Raw genomic sequence first — 25,361 nt, forward strand, 5'->3', positions numbered from 1 at the left:
CTGGAGAAAAGAAATTTGGAAATAAAGGGTGACTTTGCATGTGGGGACTTAATTTTGATGAAAAAGAAAAACATTCCTCTTGGCTCTTTTCATGTGCCTTAATAGGGAAACTCTTGGGGACCAGATATGGAGGTAGAGGAGCTGTGTTAGTCTTGAAGAAAACAGAGCTTGCCAGTTAGGCCTGGGAACAGGGTTTACATCTGCCCAAAATGTACAAACAAGCATAGCCTATTTTTCTTGTACTTTTTGTCTCAAAATTGTTAACAACTAAGGAAAAGGTGAAATTCAACCCTGCCACAGGGGTCTCACTTGAATACGCTTTTGTCCACATTTTATTTTTGCAACAGAAGGTGGAGTGAACATTCAGTGAGGACGAGGATGCCAATGCCCACATAAATCACCTGCTGGTGACAGTTTAGGTTTCATTTTGGGAAAATTCAGTGTTTTTGAGGAAACTAAATGGTTTTATGGGTCTGGCACTGGACTGTTTGGAATGTGAGTTCTGATCTCTTTTTTGTTATTCACAGTGTCCAATTTTGGGAGCATCCCTTATATCCACCTTTGACCTCATGTTCACTTCTTTTTAAAAAAAAAACAAAATTTGTTTGTTTATTTATTTATTTTTGGCTGCGTTGAGTCTTCGTTGCTGTGCGTGGGTTTTCTCTAGCTACGGCGAGAGGGGGCTACTCTTCGTTGCGGTGCGAGGGCTTCTCATTGCGGTGGCTTCTCTTGTCGCGGAGCATGGGCTCTAGGCACGCGGGCTTCAGTAGTTGTGGCATGCTGGCTCAGTAGTTGTGGCTCGCGGGCTCTAGAGTGCAGGCTTAGTAGCTGTGGTGCCCGGGCTTAGTTGCTCCGTGGCATGTGGGATCTTCCCGGACAAGGGCATGCACCCATGTCCCCTGCACTGGCAGGCGGATTCCTAACCATTCCGCCATCACGGAAATCCATGTTTACTTCTTGAAATAGAGGATTTTTTCCTGCTTAACTTGGAGGCATATTACAATGTCGTATTTTTGAATAGATTGTAGACATCTCAAAGGAAGGGTATTTACAGGTACACATTCTATCTGTGGTATGTAATAATCTCCTTTTTCAGATTACTGCTTACTGATGACTCTTTTTATTTTCATTTTTGGCCGTGCCGTGGCTTGTGGGAACTTAGTTCCCCAACCAGGGACTGAATCCGGGTCCCAGCAGTGAAAGCACCGAGTCCTAACCACTTTACCGCCAGAGAATTCCCAACTGATGACTTGTTTTAAATACAGGCTTAAATAGGCTTGTGGTCATTTCTGTTTGGCTGCATGGTTTCATTTCTTCATGCATTCATTCACGCTTTCAGAGGACAGGTAAGGAACTCATGTGTCAAGCACTGTTAGGCACTGTGGATACACAGTCCAGGTGGCGGCCAACCCTGACTACAGAGCAGTGAGATACATGTGGTAATAGGGGTAGGCACAGAGTATGGAGGATCCCCAGGATGAGGACTGCCCACAGGGCTTCCGGTACCCACAAGTTCACACGGTGTGGGGACTGTCTAAGGGCAGGGTGGCCTGGGGATGACATAGCAGTATTACTTTGCTCAGGCTGCCATAACAGAGTACCACTGACTGGGTGGTTTAAACAATAGAAATTTATTTTCTCACAATTCTGGAGTCTGGAAATCCAATTTCAAAGTGCCAGCAGAGGTTTGGTTTCTCCTGAGGCCTCTTTCCTTGCCCTGCAGGTGGCTGCCTTCTCTCTGTGTCTTCACTTGGTCTTTTCTCTGTGTGCTCACATTCCTGGTGTGTTCTTTTCTTATGAGGACATCAGCCATGATGGATTAGGGCCCCACCCTAAGAGCCCAATTTAAACAAAAAATTTTTTATATTTAAGTATGGTTGATTTACAGTGTTGTGTTGGGCTTCCCTGGTGGCACAGTGGTTAAGAATCCACCTGCCAATGCAGGGGACATGGGTTTGAGCCCTGGTCCGGGAAGATCCCACATGCCACGGAGCAACTAAGCCTGTGCACCACAACTACTGAGCCTGCGCTCTAGAGCCTGTGAGCCACAACTACTGAGCCCGTGAGCCACAACTGCTGAAGCCCGTGCGCCTAGAGCCCGTGCTCCGTCAGAAGCCACCGCAATGAGAAGCCCACCCACAACGAAGAGTAGCTCCCGCTCGCTGCAACTAGAGAAAGCCTGTGCACAGCAACAAAGACCCAATGCAGCCAAAAGTAAATAAATAAATATTTTTAAAAATGTGTTAATTTCTGCTGTACAGCAAAGTGATTCAGTTATATATATGTATACATTCTTTTTCATATTATTTTCCATTATGGTTTATCACAGGATATTGAATATGGTTCCCTGTGCTATACAGTAGGACCTTGTTGTTTATCCATTCTCCATATAATAGTTTACATCTGCTAATCCCAAACTCCCAGTCCATCCCTCTCCCACCCCTACTCCCCCTTGGCAACCACGAGTCTGTTCTTCATGTCTGTGAGTCTGTTTCTGTTTCATAGATAAGTTCATTTGTATTATTTTTTATTTTTTATTTTTTTTTGTGGTACGCTGGCCTCTCACTGTTGTGGCCTCTCCCGTTGCGGACCACAGGCTTTGGTGGCTCAGGCTTAGCAGCCATGGCTCACGGGACTAGCCGCTCTGTGGCACGTGGGATCTTCCCGGACCGGGGTATGAACCCGTGTCCCCTGCATCGGCAGGCGGACTCTCAACCACTGCGCCACCAGGGAAGCCCGTGTTATATTTTAGAGTCCACGTATAAGTGATATCATACTATAATCTCTAGGTCCATCCATGTTGCTGCAAATAGCATCATTTCATTCTTTTTTATGGCTGAGTAGTATTCCATTGTATATATGCACCACATCTTTATCCATTCATCTGTCGATGGACATTTAGGTTGTTTGGCTATTGTAAATAGTGCTGCTATGAATATACAGGTGCATGTATCTTTTTGAATTATAGTTTTGTCCAGATATATGCCCAGGAGTGAGATTGCTGGACTATATGGCAACTATTTTTAGTTTTTTGAGGAACCCGCAAACTGTTTTTCCATAGTGGCTGCGCCAATTTACATTACTACCAACAGTGTAGGAGGGTTCCCTTTTCTCCAAATCCTCTCCAGCATTTTTAGTTTGTAGAATTTTTAACGATGGCCATTTTGACCAGTGTCAAGTGGTACCTCATTGTAATTTTGATTTGCATCTCCCTAATAATTAGCGATGTTGAGCATCTTTTCATGTGCTTCTTGGCCATCTGTATGTCTTCTTTGGAGAAATGTCTATTTAGGTCTTCTGCCCATTGTTTGATTGGGTTGTTTGATTTTTTTTTGTTATTGAGCTGTATGAGCTGTTTATATATTTTGGAAATTAAGCCCTGTTGCTCGAATCATTTGCAAGTATTTTCTCCCAGTCTGTAGGTTGTCCTTTGGTTTTGTTTGTGGTTTCCTTTGCTGTACAAAAGCTTGTAAGTTTGATAAGGTCCCGTTTGTTTATTTTTGCTTTTATTTCTATTGCCTTGGGAGACTGACCTAAGAAAACAATGGTACGATTTTTGTCAGAGAATGTTTTGCCTATATTCTCTTCTAGGAGTTTTATGGTGTCATGTCTTATATTTAAGCTAAGAGCCTCATTTTAACTTAATTATCTGTTTGAAGGCCCTGTCTCCAAATACAGTCACAATTCTGGGGGTTGGGCTTCAACATATAAATGAGGTCCGGGGGGGCACAATTCAGTCATAACTCACACAGTTCAGCCATAACAATCACAATTCAGTTGCCACAGCAACGGGGGAATAGCATTTTCAACATTGATTGAGTCCCTCTGATATGGAGGCCCCTGTGCTTATTACAGTGCCTGGCATCTAAGGGTCCTCAACTGTTCACTGAGTGAATGAGGAAGGTGGGTGAGGTGGGTGGGCAGGGAGGCACAGAGGGCATTCCTAGTGGAGGCTGTAAGCAGGTGTAGGAGGAAATAAAGGATGGACCTTTGAGAGTGGCCTTGCTGAGAAGTGAGATCCTAGAGGACAGTGTGGAGTGGAATCCAGATGAACTTGGCACTTGGGTAGTGGGGAGCTACACTGAATGATGCAATAAACAGTGTGATGGAAGCAGGTTCTAGCTACTAGATGTAGAACAGGTGAATTCATCCTTGAGCACTAATTTTTCTATATCCATCAAATTGCTGAATATTGAAGGCCTTCACTCTTAGGTCCTTTCTCTGTACCCACCGTGGTGCACTTGGCATAGTGGGAGGCATGGAGCGGGGGTTGGATGGAAAAGTACATGGGGATTTGGAAGTGGGCTGCTCTGGGTCTGTATTCTGCATGTGCTACTTGTGAGTGGCTGAGCTCAGCTTTCAGCTGGCCCCAAAGCCCACAGTCCTAGTCATGGGTGTTTCACCTTTCTGAAGGTAGGGAGGGCTGTCACCTCTCAGGGCTCCGAGATGCAGAAGTGAGCCCTGCAGAAGTGATTATCCATGGAGGTGGGCAGGAGTTTTCTGTGTACCCTGCCCCACCCCTCATTTCCCTCTCCAGCAGCAAGAAACACCTGTTCACTTTTTTTTTCTCACTAGCTCTGGGATGTTGTGGGCTTGAAGTCCTTCTGGCAACTTGTGCAGTGCTTGCTGGGTGAATTTTCCTAGGGTGCAGGGTTGCTTTGTTAGGGTGGCCCCAGTAACTGGTCTCATTGTTGGCTTTGGGAGGGGGGACCTCCTGAAAAGATCTGGGGAGCAGCATGGAGCCAACCCCAGCCTCTGACCTCCTGATCGCCATCTCTCAGGATCTGGGATGCTGGCTCTGAAAGATTGACTACTAAGGTCTATGGTTCTCTCTGACCCACCTGGAGCTCTTTTTTTTTTTTTTTGCAAAATAAAATTTATTTGCTAATGAAATTGAAATATAGTGAAAACCAAGAAAATGCTCTTTCAGAAGATTTTATCATATTTCAGCTATATTCTATTGATAATAATTACTTCTATTTTTATTATTTGTATATCACCTTTCAGTTTACAAAGTCTTATCTAATAATTCTCTCCTACCTTAACACTAGTCAAACCACTTGAAACCATTTGAAATAGTTTGATGGGGCTTTGTGACATAGTGTAACGCATTTTCTGCCACAGATTTTCAAGGATCATATAATGAAAATAAATTTATATGACAGGTTTGGATAAGCAACTATTTCTTTGCTCCCTTTTCACAGATGAAATGATGTAATTCCATAAGTATATTTTAGTGAACCAATCCTTTTGTTACATAGTTATATAATGGAAAGGTGACAGTTGCTCATTATGTTGTAGTCAGTCTAGTAGTAGTAGACATTCACCCGGAGCTCTTAAGCATATAGGTTTGGTTCAGCCAGTGTTGACTGAACACCGACTGCTGATTAGACTTTTCCCTTTTCTCCACATTCATCCCCATCTTAGCCTACTTACCTGTTTCCGGGGGCATCCTAGCCCTGCCTTTCAGGAGCTTTCTTTCCCTCATTCACAGCCTACTTATGTTTTTCATTTCTTCACAGGACGAGGACATGAAGAGAAAATTTAAGAATTTGCTTTTTGAAGAAGAAAAGTCGATGACTCTGCCCCAGGTTCCCGCCCAGGTATTCTGGATCATGGTCATTAAATGTAGGCTAAGTTTAAAGAGCCAGTGAGTGGAGGATAAGGAGTTTGAATAGTCTCTTTAGCAGTGATTGCATAACATTTTTTTGGTAAGGAATAATGTAGTAGATACTTTGTTTCAGCTTGATCTGCTCTGGCACCTGTAGAAGATTTAATAATGAAGTATGTTTAATGCATTAGAGAAGCACAGCTAGGGGTTATCATTCGGGAAGGCTCCTGTTAAGGTAAGATTGGAAGACTTATTAGAGGCTCAGATTTAAATTTGTTGAAAAATTTAAAATTTGGGGGAGTGGTTCATGATTTCTGATTATAATCTTATTCCTCTAAAGTTCTTAGTAGGTATCAGTTAATATCTGTTCATTCCTGTCCTGCCTTCTCCTCTTCCTACTGCTCCCTTGCAATTTTATAAATGGGGAAACAAAGACACAAAAAAGATTGTCTTCCCACAAAAGAGCAAGACTTGAGGCTCCCTGGGAGAGGTATTGTGGTCCCTTTACATTTCCTAATTTAGAAGACAACCAAGAGGAGGATGGTTATGCTGCTTACTTTGAATAGACATCATTGAGTGGTTGAAGCCCCAAGGGAGAGAAATGTCAGTCCGATAAGGGTGTCTGAGTTTGGGAGGGGTGTGGTGGGGATTCAGAGTCAATGAGGACAACCAGTATTCTTGGTCCTAGAAGTTTCACATGAAAGGCTCCAAGTTTACTGGAAGTATATAGGGAAACTTGGATAAATTGTAACCAAGCCAGAGGTTTTCTTTGAACATCTCTCCCTTTTCCTTTACTTTCAGCCTTCTACAAGTCGAAAGCGGCTTCTCGAAGGGGAAGCAGAGGATGCCGACCCCACAAAGCGCCTGGCTGTGTGTGCTGCTGTCTCATGAACACCGGTTGACCATGAAAGAAATGTACTTTCTTGAACCCTGCTGCCATGTTCTTTTCTTTTTTTTTTTCTTTTTTTTGCTGTACGCGGGCCTCTCACTGCTGTGGCCTCTCCCGTTGCGGAGCACAGGCTCCGGACGCGCAGGCTCAGCGGCCATGGCTCACGGGCCCAGCTGCTCCGCGGCATGTGGGATCCTCCCGGACCGGGGCACGAACCTGCATCGGCAGGCGGACTCGCAACCACTGCGCCACCAGGGAAGCCCTGCCGTGTTCTTTAAATCTGTTTTGCATAGCTTGTATTTTCATTATGGGAACGGTTGCTTTTCTACAATCATTGATAGACAATTCAAAACGTAATGGAACCTGGGCTTTGTGCTTTTGCTTGTTGATCAGCTCTTAATTACACGCCTTTAGTGTGTGCATATTTGAAGTTGTGTGCCTTTCCTCTGGTGCCTCTACCTTGGCTGTAACCAGGCAGGTTTCTTAGGATGTATCCCTGGGTGAGCTGCATACAAATTCTAAAGTTGCAGGGGACGGGGCACAGTGAGTCAGGGTGGGGTTTGTCGAGACTGGCCAGAGTCCTTACAAGATGGTCGGTACCTTGGTGCATCTACTATGGGCCAGTTTTTTATCTTTTTTAACTTTAATTTTTTTTAATTTTATTTTTCATTTTTATTTTTTTGGCCATGTGGCTTTCGGGATCTTAGTTCCCTGACCAGGGATCGAACCCGTACCCCCTGCAGTGGAAGTGTGGAGTCCTAACCACTGGACTGCCAGGGAATTCCCCCATGGGCCAGTTTTAGAGTCCCATTCTCACCCTCATCATCCCTGAAACCACAGAGCCAGATAAGTAGTGAAATTCAAAAATTTCCTGATTTTAGGAAGAGGACCAGGCACATCAACTGTGTTTATATGTAATACCCCACTGAATCCTATAACCAAACACTTTAATATTTCTGCAGCAAATATTCACAGGAAGAGGAATAGAGAAAACTGTAAATAGCTTCATGTCACTTCAGGTCCATCTTTTCTGCCACGAGAGTTATGGAGGACTCTCCAGTTTCAGAGCTGTTTCGATTTTGGAAATGTAACTAAGGCATGTGGGCATGTCATGTTGACCCAATGATGACCAAGGAGGCCCTGTGTAAAGCGCCTCCCTAGGTTGGTCTTGTCTAGTGATTCTATGGGCTAGGTCCTCTGATCACCTTTATGTTATAGGTGAGGAACCCAGGCTGAAGGACTAAGGTGACTTACCCAGTGTCACACAGCTAGGAAGTGGCAGAGCTGGGACCCAACCCAGGGCTTTCTGACTCAAAGTCATGTTCCTCATCTCCATCGCTTATTCAGTCAGACTCAGGGATGTTGACTCACACTGACAAAACTCACATGAGACTGATTTCTAAATCTTGAATGCCAGTATGTTCAATCATGATGAATGGGTACAACGCCATGATCTGTGGAAGCTGGGACATCTTGGTGACAAGGAACAGAGGCCCATTCAAATTACATGGAAAAGGGGACCTGTTTCAGCCTTACAGAGGGCTGGGCCTGGGAGCCATCAGGAGCCCAGGCAGTTCTAATGGCTGGCTCTTCTTGTCTCTTTCTGACCCACTGATTTTGCTTCTTTTGTAACTTTGGCTGACTGATGCTAGGCCACATTGTAGCTTGCTGACTATGCCATGAGTTGAGTGTCTTGGTTCAGATGCCACTGGTGAGCCAGCCAGGGGAGGGTGAGGGGCAGACAGCTGTTGCCCCAGGCAATGAGGGTGGTGGTTGGCAATGGAAATTAGAAGGGTGTGCAAGCATTCTGAGGCTTGGCTGGCCTGTTGCTGAGGGCTAGATGGGGATTTAGGTGGTTTGCCTATTTAAAGGAATGAGGCTGAGATTGCCAAGTTAGATGGATTTTAGCTCATTTGAATATTTAATGTGAAGGCTGTGGTTTCTTAGGGCATCTTTCCCTCTTGGGGTAGTCAGCGAGCCCTTCTCTGTTTCCAGAGCACTTTGTATTAGCTCTCTGATTATACCTACCATGGTAGGATGAATAATGGCCTCCAAAGATGTTCTTATCCTAATCCCCAGAATTTATAAATACGTGCCTTTACATGGCAAAAGAGACTTTGCAGATGTGATTAAGTGAAGGATCTTAAGATGGGAAGACCATCCTCTTTTATCAAGGTAGGCCCAGTGTTATCACAATGTTCCTTTTAAGAGGGACACAGGAAGAGTCAGTCAGAAGAGATGGAGTGGTGCTCTTTCAAAACAGAGGAAGAGGCCACAAGCCACTACAGGCAGCCACTAGAAGCTGACAGACAAAAAGCAAGGAAATGGATTCTCCCATTGGAGCCTCCTGAAGGAACCAGTCCTTTTACTTTACACCTTGACTTTAGCCAGGTGAAACTGATTTCAGATTTCTGACCTACAAAAGTTAAGAGAATGTTTGTTATTTTAAGCCACGCAATTTGTGGTAATTTGTTACAGCAGCCAGAAGAAACTAATACACTCATTACTAATGGGGAGACATCAGCTGCCAATCTGGGGACACCCAGCATCCACTTCCTCTTCTTAACCTTATACTCTGGTTTTCTTTTTGGGGAATTCTTTCTCCCTATCCCATGAAGTCATAGAGGGAGGGGGAGATGGTACCTAGGTGTCTGCCTCCCCACCCCCCGCCCCGCATGCTATAGAAGACAAAGGGGTCCCTAGAGGCGGCTCCTCTGGTAGAGCTCCTCACTACCCACCCAGCTGGAGGTGGGCACAGGATTTTGAAATGTGAGCAAATGGTGCTGGGATGGCAACATCAGTAGTGGGAGCAATATTGTGCTAATCTGAGCTCTCTGAACTTCCTGACCTTTGGCTTTGGACAAGTTACCTCTAATTGCTGAGCTTTTATTTCCTTATCTGTAAAATGGGTGCAGTAAGGTACCATCTTAATATGGCATTTCTGAGGATTCAGTGGTGGAAGTTTCATTTACAGTGCCTGGTAGGGGATCTGTCAGCGTTGGCTTCTATCATTAAAGGTGGGAGGGTCAGATACATAGCCAGAGGGAGCCATAGAAAGTTCTTGAACAAGGAAGTAACATCACCTGTTTACCTTTTTTGGGTTCACACAAGATGGGTGGATAACTGAGATGCCTTTGACAAAGCAGATTTGGGAGATGCCAGGTCTGGGGTGGGTGGTGGGAGCAGAGGTGGAGGGGTACCACCCAGTGACTGAAGTAACTGCCAGTCCCTTCTGAAGAACAGGCATGTTGCTTGGTGGTGGACCTCCAGTGCCTTGATGATGGTGCAGTAGACAGCTGTACTTTGTGTCTGTCCTGAACTTGATACCTCTTATGGTAATTGCAACCCTATTTTTTCTGGGGGAGGGGAATCCCTCCTCCCACTTGCCCCAACCCGAGGTCCTTCTGGCAGGGTTGACCCCACCCCCTTCCTAGAGGGGCTCCATATCGTCAGATCTTGCCAATCTTGCTGTGATTGGCTCAGGCAGGTCACGTGACCCAAATGGGTCCAGTGAAAGAAAACCCAAGACTTTGGCTGGAACTACTGGGAAACAGCTCCTGCTATGAATATGTAAAATTACATTTTCATAAATTCTGGGGAATTAGGATGAGAACATTTTCGGAAGCCATTATTCACCCTACCATGGTAGGTGTGAGTTAGGAGCTGCCCAGGACACTGGAGAGAACTGCTTGAGAATGAAGTCATCACGGAGGGAAGCAGAGCTGAGAGACTGTAGAAACACTGAGGTTATCCTTGAGCACCTGGATCCAGCTATGCCTTAAGTGAGGTAACACCCAGGACTTTTCAATTATTCCCTTAATTGTTTTACTCCAGGTTGAGTTTTTTAAATTGAAAAAATTTTTTTTTGTTTTAAAAATTTTTGGTCACTTGTGTCTGGAAAAGGCCAGACTAATAAATTCAACCACTTACAAACTCCAGGAGACCCTCAGGCACTCTTCTTCCTCTTTTTCTTTTTTTTACAAGTGAAAACATTCTCTGCTGTTGTTTTAGTGCCAACTTTAGGGTTTCCAGAGAGGTTTGGGGCAGAGAATGGAAAGTGAAGATGTGGGAACTAAGTCCCTCCAGCCCCAAGGTTGAGCGAACCCCCTCCCAGCTAATTATACCACAGGGTTTGGGATCAGAGCGCCCTTCACTAAACTTTAGGAGTCTTGGAAGACAGGGCTGGAATTATACCACTGAAGCTTGGATAGCTTGATGTGTGCCAGGCATTGTGCTCAGAGAGGTGTGTGCCTCATCGCAAAGCTCACCTCAACCCTGTGAGGTATTACTGCCGCTCCTCCCTTTGCAGATTTAGAGATCAAGGCTCTCTGGGTCTGTCAAGTGACCTTTTGAAGGTTTCCCAGTTTGCAAGAACCGGAGGCAAGACTTGAACCGAAATTTCCCTTTTCAAGGGCCCTTGGTTTTTGACCATAAAACAAAATTACTTAAGAGGTCTTGTCACCGGATTACCATTTGGTGAACACTAGGTGCGGTGTTGACATTTTATCTGGATTATTTCAAGTCCTCCTAACTTGCTGGACGTTCCCGATTAAGGAGAAACAGGCTCCTGGAGACCTGACCTTAATCAGGCAAAGGTGAGTGGAGATGCGGGACTCGAACTCGGATTCTCCATTGAGTCCGGCTTTCCAAGGGACATGGACATGAACTGTGGTACTTAGGCTCGTGCACGTGCTCACACACCTTCGCGATGGGGCTCTCATCACCTTAGCGGCGTCTTCCCCCGGGACTTCTTGGGATAATTCCCTCTTGGCTTGGACCATCTCCTTAAGCCCAAGTAGGTGAAGCAAAAGGGGCAGTGCCGAGGGGTCTGGTCCGGCGTCGTCCACAGTGCGGCAGGCGGCGGCGCCCAGCCCAGAACGGCGAGCTCTCTGGCCCGGCCGGCCGGCTGCAGAGGGGGTGGACGCAACGCTGGGAACAGCAGCCGGCTCCGGAGGGCGCGAGGCGGGGCGCGCGGGAAGGGGGCGCGGCGAGTGCGCGCTTGCGCGGTCGTGGGGGACTCGCGGAGGCGCGCGGGGAGCGGGCGCGGCGATGCGCGCGTGCGCTGTGGTGGGTGTGTGGGGGGGGTGTGGGGGCCGCCGCGGCGGCGCGCGGCACGGCGGGAACATGGCGCGCGGAATCGGCGCGCGCGCCTAGCTGGTGGGACCGTTAGCTCGAGGCGGACGCGGCCCGGGCCCCGCGGAGATGGAGCAGTCGCTGCAGCCGGCGCTCGAGCCCACCCCGGGGTCGACCCCGGCACGGAGCCGTAGGCGGCGGGAGCCCGAGTCACCGCCGGCGCCGCCTCCGGTGAGTGCGTGAGGGGCGCGGGCCGGGAGACTTTCTTTGTGAAACTCCGTCGGTGCGAGCCGGGCCGGGCCTCGGCGGCTGACGAGCGCCCGCGAGGCGGAACCCGCCCGGTCGTCCGGGTTCGAGCCCTGCCTCGCGCCGCTCGGCAGCGGGACCCGGTCTGCTGCCTGCCCGCCTCAGTTTCCGCGGGAGTGTGTGTGCGCGCACGGGGGGCCGTATACAGTCGGCGCCTAATGCGCGCGGTGCCAGTCCCTTGCCTCCGTCCCCGCTGGGCGGTGGCTGCCCGTGACCCGGGCCCACGGGAGAGGTAGACCGCAGCCGCTGGGAGACAGGTGTCGGCGCAGCCCCGGGAGGCTCAGGTGCAGACAGCCCCAGGTTGGAATCTAAGGCAGTGAGCTCTCCGTTGCCGGAAGGAAGCAAGTCTGTCGGTGTCTCGGCACAGAGTGATTTTGGAATGCTTTACGTCCATCTCAGCGTGGTGGTGTTTGGGGTATTTATCGGTCAGGGTGAAGGAAGTTGCGTGAAATGGACTTCGGAGGTGTGGCTCCGGCTGGATGGGATGGGATGCCCCTGAGCATTGGGCTCCCCAAACAGCCAGGGCATAGGAATAATTTGGAGCGCTTGATAAATAAACAGGCGTCACAACTCACCCCAGGCCCACGGACTCAGACTCTCCAAAGCAGAGGAGTAGATTTTGAATTTTTAACAAGCTCCTGAGTGATTATATCAGGCACATTTGACAAGCACTGTTTTAGTGTAAGCTTCCTGCGAGCAGGGACCTGCTCCGTTCATTGCTCACCATGGCATCCTGATATCAGGCGCAGTGCTTAGCACATGGTAGATGGTCAGTAAATATTTGTAGAAAGACTAAATGACTTAGGGAGTTTCCAAAATAGGAGTTCTTGTATTTTCAGGAGCTTTTTGAAGTTATTATCTCTGTCACATTTACTGTATGATGTGATTTTTCTCAGTCCCAACTTAACTTTTGTAACTGTTTATAAATGCCTTGTTTTCAGTATATTTTAGGCGAAAGCAGGGTATACCTTGCTTAGTATAAACCATCAACTATGTATAATCCTAGCTAGGTTAAAATTAATTCTGAAACTAAATTCTGAATAAAAAAATTGCATTTTTCTTTCTTTTTTTCATTTGGGAACACTAGGCTTATAGGATTTTGTTCTTTTGAGGCAGGTAAATATTTACATTTTCATCAAAGCAAATCTGAATTACTGTTTATTCAGAAAAGTTGGCAATTTGCTTAAACCTCTGAGTATTTGTAATTTTTATGTGATATTTTGAAATTGAGATTTTTGTTTAGTTCAGAGTCAATGCTAAAGTAGAATTGTTTGAAAGTTATTTGATATTTCAGGAGCAGTTTTTTTCATGTTTTTTGAATTTCAATACTTGATTTAATTTCAGTAGTTTGTTGTTCATGGACAAAATATGAATGTATAGGAAGACAAAATTTTCGGAATATGCATGTGAAGAAGAAAAATTGAAAATTAGGTGCTTCTTTTTCTCTCAGCGTTTCATTTTTGTAGTTCATGCACATGTCTTTTAAAAAATTCCTTATTTTAATTGAGATATTAATATAATTGACATGTAACATATTAGTTTCAGTTGTACAACATAATGATTTGATATTTATATATATTGCAAAGTGATCACCACAATAAGTCTAGTTAACATCCATTACCATACATAGTTACAGATTTTTTTCTTGTGATGAGAGCTTTTAAGATCTATCTTTTAGCAACAATCAAATATACAATACAGTGCTATTAAGTATAGTCGCCATGCTGTGCATCCCCGTGACTTTTTTTTTTTTAAAGTGTCTTAAAAAACCCCAGCTTTGTTGAGATATAATTAATCTTACAATATGTGGTCTTTTTGTGACTGGCTTCTTTCACTTATCACAGTGTTTTTGAGGTTTATCTATGTTGTACCTGTATCATTTATTTATTGCTGAATAATACTTAATTGAACAGATACACTGCATTGTATCTTTTCATGCATTGATAGACATAGGTTCCCCCCCCCCACTTTTTGGTTATAATGAATGATGCTGCTATGAACATTTGTGTACAAGCTTTAGTGTGGACATATGTTTTCATTTCTCTTGGGCATGTCCCAATTGCTGGGTTATTTGGTAACTCTATTTTAACCTTTTGAAGAGTTGAAAAACTGTTTCCTAAGTCATTGCATCATTTTGCATTCCCACCAGCAGTGTATGAGAGTTTTACAATCTTGCCAGTACTTGTTATTGGTTTGTCTTTTTTTTTTTTAATTAATTTTATTTATTTTTGGCTGTGTTGGGTCTTCATTGTTGCCCACTGGCTTTCTCTAGTTGTGGCGAGCGGAGGCTACTCTTCGTTGTGGTGTGCAGGCTTCTCATTGCAGTGCCTTCTCTTGTTGTGGAGCACTGGCTCTGGGCATGTGGGCTTCAGTAGTTGTGGCACACAGGCTCAGTAGTTGTGGCTCGCAGGCTTAGTTGCTCTGCAGCATGTGGGATCTTCCTGGACTAGGGATCGAACACATGTCCCCTGCATTGGCAGGCAGATTCTTAACCACTGCGCCACCAGGGAAGTCCCATGGTTTGTCTTTTTAATTTAGCCATCCTAGTAGGTGTTAAATGGTATCTTATTGCAATTTTGATTTGCATTTCCTTGATGACTAATGATGTTGGGCATATTTTTGTGTGTGTGCTTATTGGCCATTTGTATATCTTTGGAGAAATTTCTGTTCAAATCCTTTGTCCAATTTGGGGGCGTCCAATTTTTAATTGGGTTATTTGTCTTTTTATTATTGAGTTGTAGGAGTTTTAAAAATATTTTGGATACTAAATTAGATATATGATTTGCAAATGTTTTCTCCCATTCTGTAGGTTGTGTTTTAACTTTTTTGACAGTGTCCTTTGTTGCAAAAAAAGTTTTAATTGTGATGAAGTTCTTTTGTTGCTCATGCTTGTGGTGTCATATCTAAGAATCCATTGCCAATTTCAAGGTCATGAAGGTTTACCCCTATGCTTTCCTCTAAGAATTTTATGTTTTTAGTCCTTATATTTAGGTCGTCAGTCCATTTTGAGTTAATTTTTGCATATGGTGTAAGGCAGTGGTCCAGATTCATTCTTTTGCATATTGTGATCTAGTTGTCCCAGCACTATATATTGAAACGACTGTTCTTATCCTATTGGGTGGTGTTTGCACCCTTATTGAAAAATCACCTGAATATGTGTTAGGTTTTTTTCTGGATTCTCAATCTTATTCTGTTGTCTATCCTTATGCCAGTACAACACTATTTGGTTACAGTAGCTTTGTAATAGGTTTTGAAATTAAGTGTAAGTCCTATTACTTTGATCTTTTTCAAGACTGTTTTGACTTTTCTGGGTTCCTTACATATGGATTTTAGGATCAGCTTATCAATTTCTGCCCAAGAGTAGCTGGGATTTTTATAGAGATTGTGTTTAATCTGTCCTTTCAATGATGTTTTATAGTTTTCAGGCCCAAGTCTTACACTTCTTCCAAAAATTTGTCTGTAAGTATTTATTTTATTCTATTAGATGCTGTTGTACATGGTACTGTTTTTAACATTTCATTTCACATCATTGTTCATCACTAGCTCATTGCTAGTGTATAGAAAAAATACAGTTGAGTTTTGGATATATCTTTTAGCTTCATCATTTAGTGGTAGTCTGTTCCAATTTTCTGTTTCAGATCTTTCCTCGAAAGTAGTGAGGAAGAATGGTCTTTGAAAGCTCAAGTATGGATGCAAATCCAGGTTCATACCTCTAAGTTTTGGCTCTGCTACTTACTAGTTGAGTTTTTTTTTTTTGCGGTTCGCTGTCCTCTGACTGCTGTGGCCTCTCCCGTTGCGGAGCACAGGCTCCGGACGCGCAGGCTCAGCGGCCATGGCTCACGGGCCCAGCCGCTCCGCGGCATATGGGATCTTCCCGGACCGGGACACGAACCCGTGTCCCCCCACTGCGCCACCAGGGAAGCCCACTAGTTGAGTTTTTGACAAATCTTAAGTGTTATATATCCAGTGTTCTCATATGTATAATGGGACAGTAATATCCATCTCAAAGAATTGTTAAGTAAAAGAGAATGTAGGTAGATATTTAGAACAATGCCTTGCGTGTGGTAGGGATTTGGTACTTTGTTGTTTATCTTCTTTTGCTAATTAACTCTATTTAAAAGCAAGCCCCAAAGAAAACAAAACTGCCAAACCAAAAAAAAAAAAAAAAAAAAAAAACCCTCCGCCCCAAAATAAACAAACCTAAAACCTCAGACCCAAAAAAAAAACCCAAAAAAACCCCCCCCACAAAACCAAAACCTCAAACCTCTTCCTGTCCCCGTCACTTTTCTGTGACCCAAGAAATCCCTGTGAGTGCTTGAGGAACAGTGAAAGACAGAGGCTTTCACACCACACAGTTGTATTGTAAAAGGCTGCTAAATCTAGGCTGCTCTATACGATATTTGACAACGTATTTGTATGTATTATTAAAAATAATAAAAGTGTAACTGAAAGCTGTTTGCTCTTACCCCATAGTTCTTATTAATGTCCTGTTCTTTTACTACTTATTTCTACTAAAAGCAGAAGCAGTATTTTTTCATTAAGTTTGTTGATTACAATTCTTGCTTCTTTTGAATGATTGCTATTTTTTTTAACATCTTTATTGGAGTCTAATTGATTTACAATGTTGTGTTAGTTTCTGCTGTACAACAAAGTGAATCAGCTATATGTATACATATATCCCCATATCCCCTCCCTCTTGCATCTCCCTCCCACCCTCTCTATCCCACCCCTCTAGGTGGTCACACAGCACTGAGCTGATCTCCCTGTGTGATGCAGATGCTTCCCACTAGCTATCTATTTTACATTTGGTAGTGTATGTATATCACTGTTACTCTCTCACTTCATCCGAGCTTACCCTTCCCCCTCACCGTGTCCTCAAGTCCATTCTCTACGTCTGCGTTTTTATTCCTGTCCTGCCCCTAGGTTCGTCAGAACCATTTTTTTTTTTTTTTTTTTTTTTAGATTCCATATATAGGTGTTAGCATTCGGTATTTGCTTTTCCCTTTCTGACTGACTTCACTCTGTATGACAGACTCTAGGTCCATCCACCTTCACTGCAGTACTATTTACAATAGCCAGGTCATGGAAGCAACCTAAGTGTCCATCGACAGATGAATGGATAAAGATGTGGCACATATATACAATGGAATATTACTCAGCCATAAAATGATTGCTATTTTTAAAAAACTTTTAGAGACAAAGCCTGATGTTTGAATTGAAATTTAATAGTATTATTTTTATTTTGGTGCTTCGTGAGTAGCTGGAGTAGATTGCTGTTTTGTGCAGGAGGAAACCAGAGACAACAATATAATGCAGATATGATGCTTGTAACATATCATGTTCATTGAATGTATATTCACTATGAACCAAAGAAAATAATTGTTTATACTGTAAATATTATTTAAACAATATAAACTTACCTTCAGAATCACAATTATGATTAAATTTATAACCCACAGATCCACAGATTGATCTCACAGACATTTCTATAAGAAAATTTTATTTATTTATTTATTTTAAAATTTATTTATTTATTTATTTATTTTTGGCTGTGTTGGGTCTTTGTTGCTGCGCACAGGCTTTCTCTCTAGTTGTGGTGCGCGGGCTTCTCATTGCAGTGGCTTCTCTTGTTGCGGAGCACAGGCTTCTCATTGTGGTGGCTTCTCATTGTGGTGGCTTCTCATTGTGGTGGCTTCTCATTTTGGTGGCTTCTCGTTGCGGATACGGGCTCTAGGTGTGTGGGCTTCAGTAGTGTGGCACGCGGGCTCAGTAGTTGTGGCTTGCAGGCTCTAGAGCGCAGGCTCAGTAGTTGGGCGCACGGGCTTAGTTGCTCCGAGACGTGTGGGATCTTTCCGGACCAGGGCTCGAACCTGTGTCCCCTGCATTGGCAGGCGGATTCTTAACCATTGTGCCACCAGGGAAGTCCCTATAAGAAAATTTTAAATCAAAGTGTCTGTATTAAAACAAAAACAAAAACACAGCCTTTTATTATTATAAAAACTGCATGTGTGCATGGTATAAAATTAGAAAACATAAGACAAACAAAAATACCCCCCTGTAACATTACTAATACAGTGATTACTACTATTAATACCTTAATACATAACTTTCTGGAACTTTTTCTGTACATCTTTCTATATAACAATATTTGCACACATACACACAAATGTATATAGGTATTTTAATTAAAATAAGACTGCAGAAAATGTCTTTACTTCTAATTATATTTTAAATCATCTTTATTTAGATATAATTTATAAAAAAAATAAAATTTATCAACCTTAAGTGTATAGTTGTATGAGTTCTGACAAATATGTATAGTTGTATAATCACCATCACAGTCAGTAAAAGTTGTAGAAGGCTTTTCTTTTTTATTACTGAGTACTGCTCCAATGTATGTGTCCTGCAATTTGCTATCCAGTTACTAGTCGATGAACATTTGGGTTTTTTTCTGGTTTTTAGTGATTGTGAATAGAGCTACTATGAACATTCATATACAAGTCTTTGTGTGATTCATAAGACATACAGACAGACACACATATATATTTTGTAAGTATTTAGGAGTGGGATTGCTGGATTGTATGGTGAACATTATATAGATACTGTTTTGAAACCTTTTTTTTCAGGCATTGACCCCCCCCTCCCCACCAACTTTCCATTTAAGTAAATTTTCCTCTTAATAAATTCTCAGACAATATTAAAAATTTTGCCTATGGGGCTTCCCTGGTGGTGCAGTGCTTAAGAATCCGCTTGCCAATGCAGGGGCACGGGTTTGAGCTCTGGTCCAGGAAGATCCCACATGCCGCAGAGCAACTAAGCCCGTGTGCCACAACTACTGAGCCTGTGCTGTAGAGCCTGCATGCCACAGCTACTGAGCCCACATGCCACAACTACTGAAGCCTGCGTGCCCAGAGCCTGTGCTCCACAACAAGACAAGCCACCGCAATGAACCCGTGCACCGCAATGAAGAGTAGCCCTGGCTCGATGCTACTAAAGAAAGCCTGCGCTCAGCAATGAAGACCCAACACAGCCAAAAATAAATAAATAAATAAATTTATTTTAAAAAAAAATTAACTACTGAGCCTGTGCTGTAGAGCCTGCATGCCACAGCTACTGAGCCCACATGCCACAACTACTGAAGCCTGCGTGCCCAGAGCCTGTGCTCCACAACAAGAGAAGCCACCGCAATGAGCCCGTGCACCGCAATGAAGAGTAGCCCTGGCTCGATGCTACTAAAGAAAGCCTGCGCTCAGCAATGAAGACCCAACACAGCCAAAAATAAATAAATAAATAAATTTATTTAAAAAAAAAATTTTGCCTATCTAAGAATGTTCTTTGAAGCTGTTATGTCAAAATCAGTATCTAATCCAGGATCATGCCTTAATTAGTGTCACTTAAGTTTTTTTTAATGTAGCATGGTCCCTTTTTTCATGACTCTGAGTCACTGGGGAGACCAAACCAGTTGTCCTGCAGTTATCTTCTGGATTTGTCTGGTAGCTTCCATGTGGTGCCATTTATCTTGTTTCTTTATTTCCTGTAAACTAGAAGCTGTATAAAAAGACTTGATAGATCCAAGTTAAATATTTTGGCTAGATTATACCACTGGTAATGTCTACTTAATGTTGTGATATAAGGCTTGTTTTATCATTAATATTTTCTTGCTGTTGAGAAACAGAAAGCAGTTATAATATCCTTCTATCCTGTAACTAGAGATCAGAGACTAGTCCCTTTTACTAGAGATCAAAAGGAGTATTGGGAGATTGAACAAGCAGTAACAGTAACTAGAGGGTACAACAGTAAAAGGGGGGAAGCAGGTGTCATAGTATGGCTCTAACTGCCCTTACTGTGACCACTACCAAAAAACCCCTTTTTATCTCATGGCTATATTACCTCTAGGAGAGGAAATTTCAGTCTGGAGAACATGCATTATTTAATAATTAATAGTGTAAAGTTAAATTGCAGTAATCTGAAATGTGTTGAGATTCTAGCTGACAAATAACTGTTTGTAATGAGGATGTGGTACTATGTTGTGGATAAAGAACGGATTGCTAAGAAATAGCAGGTGGTCTAAGTAAAGCAGCAAACCTGACTCTGTTGTAGCTTTGCAAGAGTGGAAAAAAAATTTAGCTGTGACTGTTAAATATGGAAGGCATCTTATTGTATATGGTTTTCCTTTTCATGATTATATATCTGGCATTTCCATGCTATCACTGGCTAAGTTTGCCATGGTAGAAGTTCAAAAATTGCTATAGTAGTGTTTCAACTTACTGTGGACTTAGTTCAGAAAAAGGTAGGAAAATTTTCTTATCAGTATTCTCTGCACTTCCAGAATTGCATAAAGAACATCACTTTGATGAAGATGAAACTTATTATGATTTTTATTTCCCTCTGTCAGTCATCATAAAAGGAAAATCAGAAACCTTGATACGTATATTTTGCCAAATCATGCATGTAGAAAGCCATTGGTGCCCATTTTTAGATTATAGATGCAAGAAAAAATAATTTTTGAAGATGAGGAGGGGAAAGTAAGAATAGGTTAAAAGACATATTGGAAAAGAATCATCCAAATAAATAGAAAGTAGGAGCAAGTGGAGATGAGAGAAGAGGGTAATTATTAGATTTAAAGGACAAACATTCTAAAAATTATTATTGGGATCTCTTGTGTGACCTTTCTTTCTTTTGTGATTGAACTCTGCAGCATCAGGTAAAGCTGGAATGCATTCAGTTCCTTGGGGCTGAAGGTATTTTTCTTGGTTGTTTTATTTTAGCAGTTGGACTGGGCAGTTTAAGGAATGTAGTTTTAAAATAATAAGTCTAATCTTGACATCATATGTTCATGGACCAGAAAACTTAACAGTGTTAGTATCGCAGTACTCCCCCAAATGACGTACAGGTTAAGTGTAATTCCTATCAAAACCCCATCTGCCTTTTTTGCAGAGATTGACAAGCTGATCCTAAAATCCATATGGAAATGCAGGGTACCCAGAATAGCCAAGACAATCTTGAAAAAGAACAAACTTAGAGGTCTCACACTTCCCAATTTCAAAATCTACTATAAAGCAACAGTAATCAAGACAGTGTGGTACTAGCTTAAGAATAACAGGTCAATGGAATTGAGAGTCCAGAAATAAATCCTCACATTTATGGCCAACTGATTCTCAACAATGGTGTGAAGACCATTAAATGGGGGAAAGAATGGTCTTTTCATTGAATGTTGCTGGACAACAAACAACTGGATATCCGCATACAAAATGATGAATTTGGACCCTTACCTCACACCATACACAAAAATTAACTCAAAGTAAATCAGAGACCTAAATGTAAGAGCAAAAACAATGAAAATCTTATCAGAAAACACAGGTCTATAAGTGACAATATTTTTATAAATTTATTTATTTATTTTTGGCTGCGTTGGTTCTTCATTGCTGTGTGCGGCTTTCTCTAGTTGCGGTGAGTGGGGGCCACTGTTTCCTGTGGTGCATGGGCCTCTCATCACAGTGGCCTCTCCCATTGTGGAGCATGGGCTCCAGGCATGTGGGCCCCAGCAGTTGTGGTATGTGGGCTCAGCAGTTGTGGCTCGTGGGTTCCAGAGTGCAGGCTCAGTAGTTGTGGCGCACGGGCCCAGCTGCTCCGCAGCATGTGGCATCCTTCCGGACCAGGGCCTGAACCTGCGTCCCCCGCATTGGCAGGCGGATTCTCAACCACTGTGAAGCCCGTGACAACATTTTTAATGCAAGCATGTTAACCTCCATGTGCTTATGAGATATTATGCCAAATTGTAGCGCAGAGGAAGCCATCAACTCCATAAGACTTAACCCTGTGACCGTCTTTTACTAAGAGCTTAGTTTCCTGAAATTGTTAGTACAGTTTGATACTGAAGAGTATATATTTAATAAGAGCAAACGCTTAGGTTGAAACAGTACCTTTTATTGTGGAGTTAATTGGTCATTCCCATTCCCCTCTCAGGAATTTGCATGCTACTAATATGATTTTGGAATTCAGGCACCTTTATTGGACATTTGGTCCTGTGTATAGTTTCTTGTCCTTGGGAAAAGTATCTAACGGGATTGCACAATTTCCTGAGAGGGTACTAAAAAAGTATTAAAAACACTGCCACACATGCTTTTGTTCTGTATGTAATGTTTTTGTGTAGAGTGCTGTCTTGGATCCTTATGGTTTTAGCTTATGTAGATACAGGATTTTTGAAAGTTGCTCCACTGTCAGATAATGCTCTTCTTAAATTCATTGCTTCTTTCTTTCTTTATTTTATTTTTGGCTGCGTTGGGTCTTTGTTGCTGCATGCGGGCTCTCTCTAGTTGCGGAGAGTGGGGGCCACTCTGTTGCGGTGCGTGGGCCTCTCATTGTGGTGGCTTCTCTTGTTGCAGGGCATGGGCTCCAGGTGCGTGGGCCTCCGTAGTTGCAGCACGCAGGCTCAGTAGTTGTGGTGCATGGGCTAAGCTGCTCTGCCGGCTGTGGGATCTTCCCAGACCAGGGCTTGAACTCATGTTGCCTACATTGGCAGACGGATTCTTAACCACTTTGCCACTAGGGAAGTCCCAAATTCATTGCTTCTTAATCTCCACAAAGATTTATGAAAACCATTTTTAAAAATTGTTCAGGAAATTAGTCATAAATTCCAAATATATTTCATAAAAAAATAAAAATTTTGTTAGGTATATTTGGAAGAACCATGTAAATTATAGAGTACTGTGTGTAGGCAGTGTTCCTTCCATAAGTATAAGATCTGTTGGTTTCAGATTATTATCACTAACATGTTGTGCTTACTATGTGTTAAGGACTGTTCTAAGTCCTTTACATAAATTAACTCATTTAATCCTCACAACTATCTTATGAGGTAGTTACAATTGTTATCACTGTTTTACACATGAGGAAACTGAGATACAGCAAGGTTACTAAGTAGTAACTTACTCAAGCTCCACAGTTAGGAAGCTGAGTTGCCCTGGATTCTAATTTAGTAGTTTGGCTCTGGAGTCTAAGTTCTTAACCACTGCCCTAGACTATCTTTGATTTGAATGATCATTAAGGAAATAGTCATCAATTAGAACTTTTGCTGCTGAATGTTAGGCTTGTTGCAGAACAGCAGTATAGGAATTCCCCTGGATATTTTGTTAAAATCTAGTTTTCATTGTGGGGTTTAAGGTTATGTTGGCACAGTATTCTGGAATTTGAGTCCTTATGATGATAGAGCCAAAGAATGAGTACTTGTTACTAAGTTTATTCTTTCATTTTATTATCTTGCAACTTTTTATCAATCAAAAGATAAAATTAACTACAATGTAAGCAGTTTATTTTTAAGTATTTAAAGTTATAAAGCTGTTATTAAACTAAAGCTTAATGGAGTACCTGACATAAATGTTCTTGAATGAATAAACCAGATAATGAAGAAAAGTATTAAACGAAATGAGTCTATATAAAAATAATAGTTTTTAAGATAGTAAAGGAATGATTCTAATTTCATATGCATCTCTGAAATAAAAGGAATTATAAAATAAAATCATAGCTTGTATCTTCCTTGTTTATTGATGAAGGGAATCAGTCTTCATAATGCAAATTAAAAGTTGTTACCTGAAAACAAAGCAAAATTAATACTATAAGTCATTTATTGATTCAGAATTTTAGCCCAAGGTCAGGTTTGTGAAATTAACGTATAATTTTAGTTTCCTGAAAGAAGTTTTTGATTGTTTAAAAAAAAAAAAAGGATTCCAGAAATACATTCTTCACTTGAATTGCCTGTGAGAGTAAAATGTAAGTATTTACTTAATAAATATCAAATTTTGAGCTTTTCCTTATTCTCAAAGGAAAGTTGAAATAATTGAATGTCTAGAGACAGTTTTACACCACTTTTTTGTTTGTTTGTTTTTGCTGCACTGCACAGCTTGGGGGGGATCTCAGTTCCCCACCCAGGGATTGAACCCCGGTCCTGGCAGTGAAGGCGCTGCGTCCTAACCAGTGGACCACCAGGGAATTCCCTATACTGCTTTGTTTTAAGCCATTTCTATTTGTGAACTCAAAGCTGTTTAGAGAAGGATTTAAAATTTTTATCCTTTGTGAGATGGGTTGTAAACAAATTGGCAGATATTGAGAAATACGATTACTCTTCTACTTTAGAGTACATATTTATTTCTAGTTGAAGTTGGAAGAGATAGAATTAGTCGATGTGTTTGCTAGTTACTTTTTTTCAAAATGTCCTTGGTTTCCCACCATTGTCATAGCATTTTGATTGATTTTATAGAGGGAGTTGTGAAAGTGAATTTGTGTCAGTTTGGCTCAAACATTTAAAAAAAGTTTTGTTTCTTGTGTATTTTATCACTTTTTGTTCATAGTGAATTTAGATACAGCAGTATTTTAACATTGGCTTTTAAAAATCATGACACTAAAAACACATTATGTTTAACAATCCTGCAGAAAATAAAAGTTACTTTTATTAAATTTCCACTTATACAAAGTTTGTATGTAAGACATGTATTTACTATTAAGGATAACGGACTCTTAAATTTTATATTCTCAGCCCAAGATATTTTTGAGCTTCAGTAAATAGAAACAATAATTTATAAAATAAATTGTGTATACCTACCATGAATTACCTTACTTTTGATTTCTGAATGGGACAATAGTGAAGGTAGTAGTTTTATTTTGCAGTGTGGAAGATGATTTCATTGCCTGATTTTCTACCCATTTTGTCCTGTGTGTGTTGTCAGGTCAGATGTTCACAACCAAGAGTCTTAAAAAATCACTCCATATGTGAGAAAATTATTTCCCTTATAGCTGCAAGTCCAGATACGAACTTTAAAAAGCATGTAAGCAAGTTGTGTTTAAGTGTTGAATTTCAAAGGCTGCCTTAAATTTAGAGAGTTGTGTATCATGGCATTGTAGCATATGTAGTGTCAAAAGCATGAGATCTGCACCTTATTGCCCCATTCATAAAGTGAGAATGCTACCGTTGCTTATTTTACAGGGTTGTTGTCAGGATTAAATGAATTAATACATATATATTATTTAAAACACTTCCAGGCACATAGTAAGTGCTAAATAAATGCTAGATGTGTGTGTGTGTGTGTGTGTGTGTGTGTTTTGTTGTTGTTATTACTATTGTTGACCTAAAACAAACAGACTGCCAGATATTTCTCCAGCAAAGACGGGTTTATTTGGGATCAGCAGAGAACTGCAGTTTGGGGTGGGCATCCATGGTGAGCACACACGGCAAGGGAAGGAGAACACTTTTATAGAGAGGAAGTTGGGAGGACTGTAGTAAAGGAGTCCATGGCTTTTCAGTGGTTGTGTCCTTGCCAGGAAAGAAGAGGAGCCTTTCTTCTTCCTGTTGGGCTCTGCTATCGTTACAGGGTATGGGAGCTCCCCTTTCTGGTCTCCCAACTCTATTTAACTGAGGTTTCTGTTTATTAATTTTTAACATTTCTCCCTTTTGATCAAGATCTTTCTCTGAAAGCATCTTTTATCAAGAGT

At 42.1% G+C, this 25,361-nt stretch overlaps 2 protein-coding genes across 5 annotated transcripts in view; both read left to right on the forward strand.

Moving 5' to 3' along the window:
- CHEK2 (checkpoint kinase 2) overlaps positions 1-6,900 on the forward strand; it is a 48,567-nt gene extending 41,667 nt beyond the window's left edge. For all 3 annotated transcript variants that reach the window (XM_007103018.4, XM_007103019.4, XM_055080626.1), the window contains 2 exons: positions 5,523-5,603; positions 6,413-6,900. In XM_007103018.4, the coding sequence (XP_007103080.1) occupies positions 5,523-5,603; positions 6,413-6,502 (171 nt within the window). In that variant the 3' untranslated portion in view covers positions 6,503-6,900. The remainder of the gene's footprint in view (positions 1-5,522; positions 5,604-6,412) is intronic.
- Positions 6,901-11,671: 4,771 nt separating this feature from the next.
- The window catches only part of TTC28 (tetratricopeptide repeat domain 28), a 587,392-nt gene continuing 573,702 nt past the window's right edge, over positions 11,672-25,361 (forward strand). For both annotated transcript variants that reach the window (XM_024120941.3, XM_028480238.2), the window contains exon 1: positions 11,672-11,804. In XM_024120941.3, coding sequence (XP_023976709.1) covers positions 11,703-11,804 — 102 coding nt within the window. In that variant the 5' untranslated portion in view covers positions 11,672-11,702. The remainder of the gene's footprint in view (positions 11,805-25,361) is intronic.

Source organism: Physeter macrocephalus, chromosome 19 (genome assembly GCF_002837175.3).
Source record: "Physeter macrocephalus isolate SW-GA chromosome 19, ASM283717v5, whole genome shotgun sequence".
NCBI classification, from domain to species: domain Eukaryota; kingdom Metazoa; phylum Chordata; class Mammalia; order Artiodactyla; family Physeteridae; genus Physeter; species Physeter macrocephalus.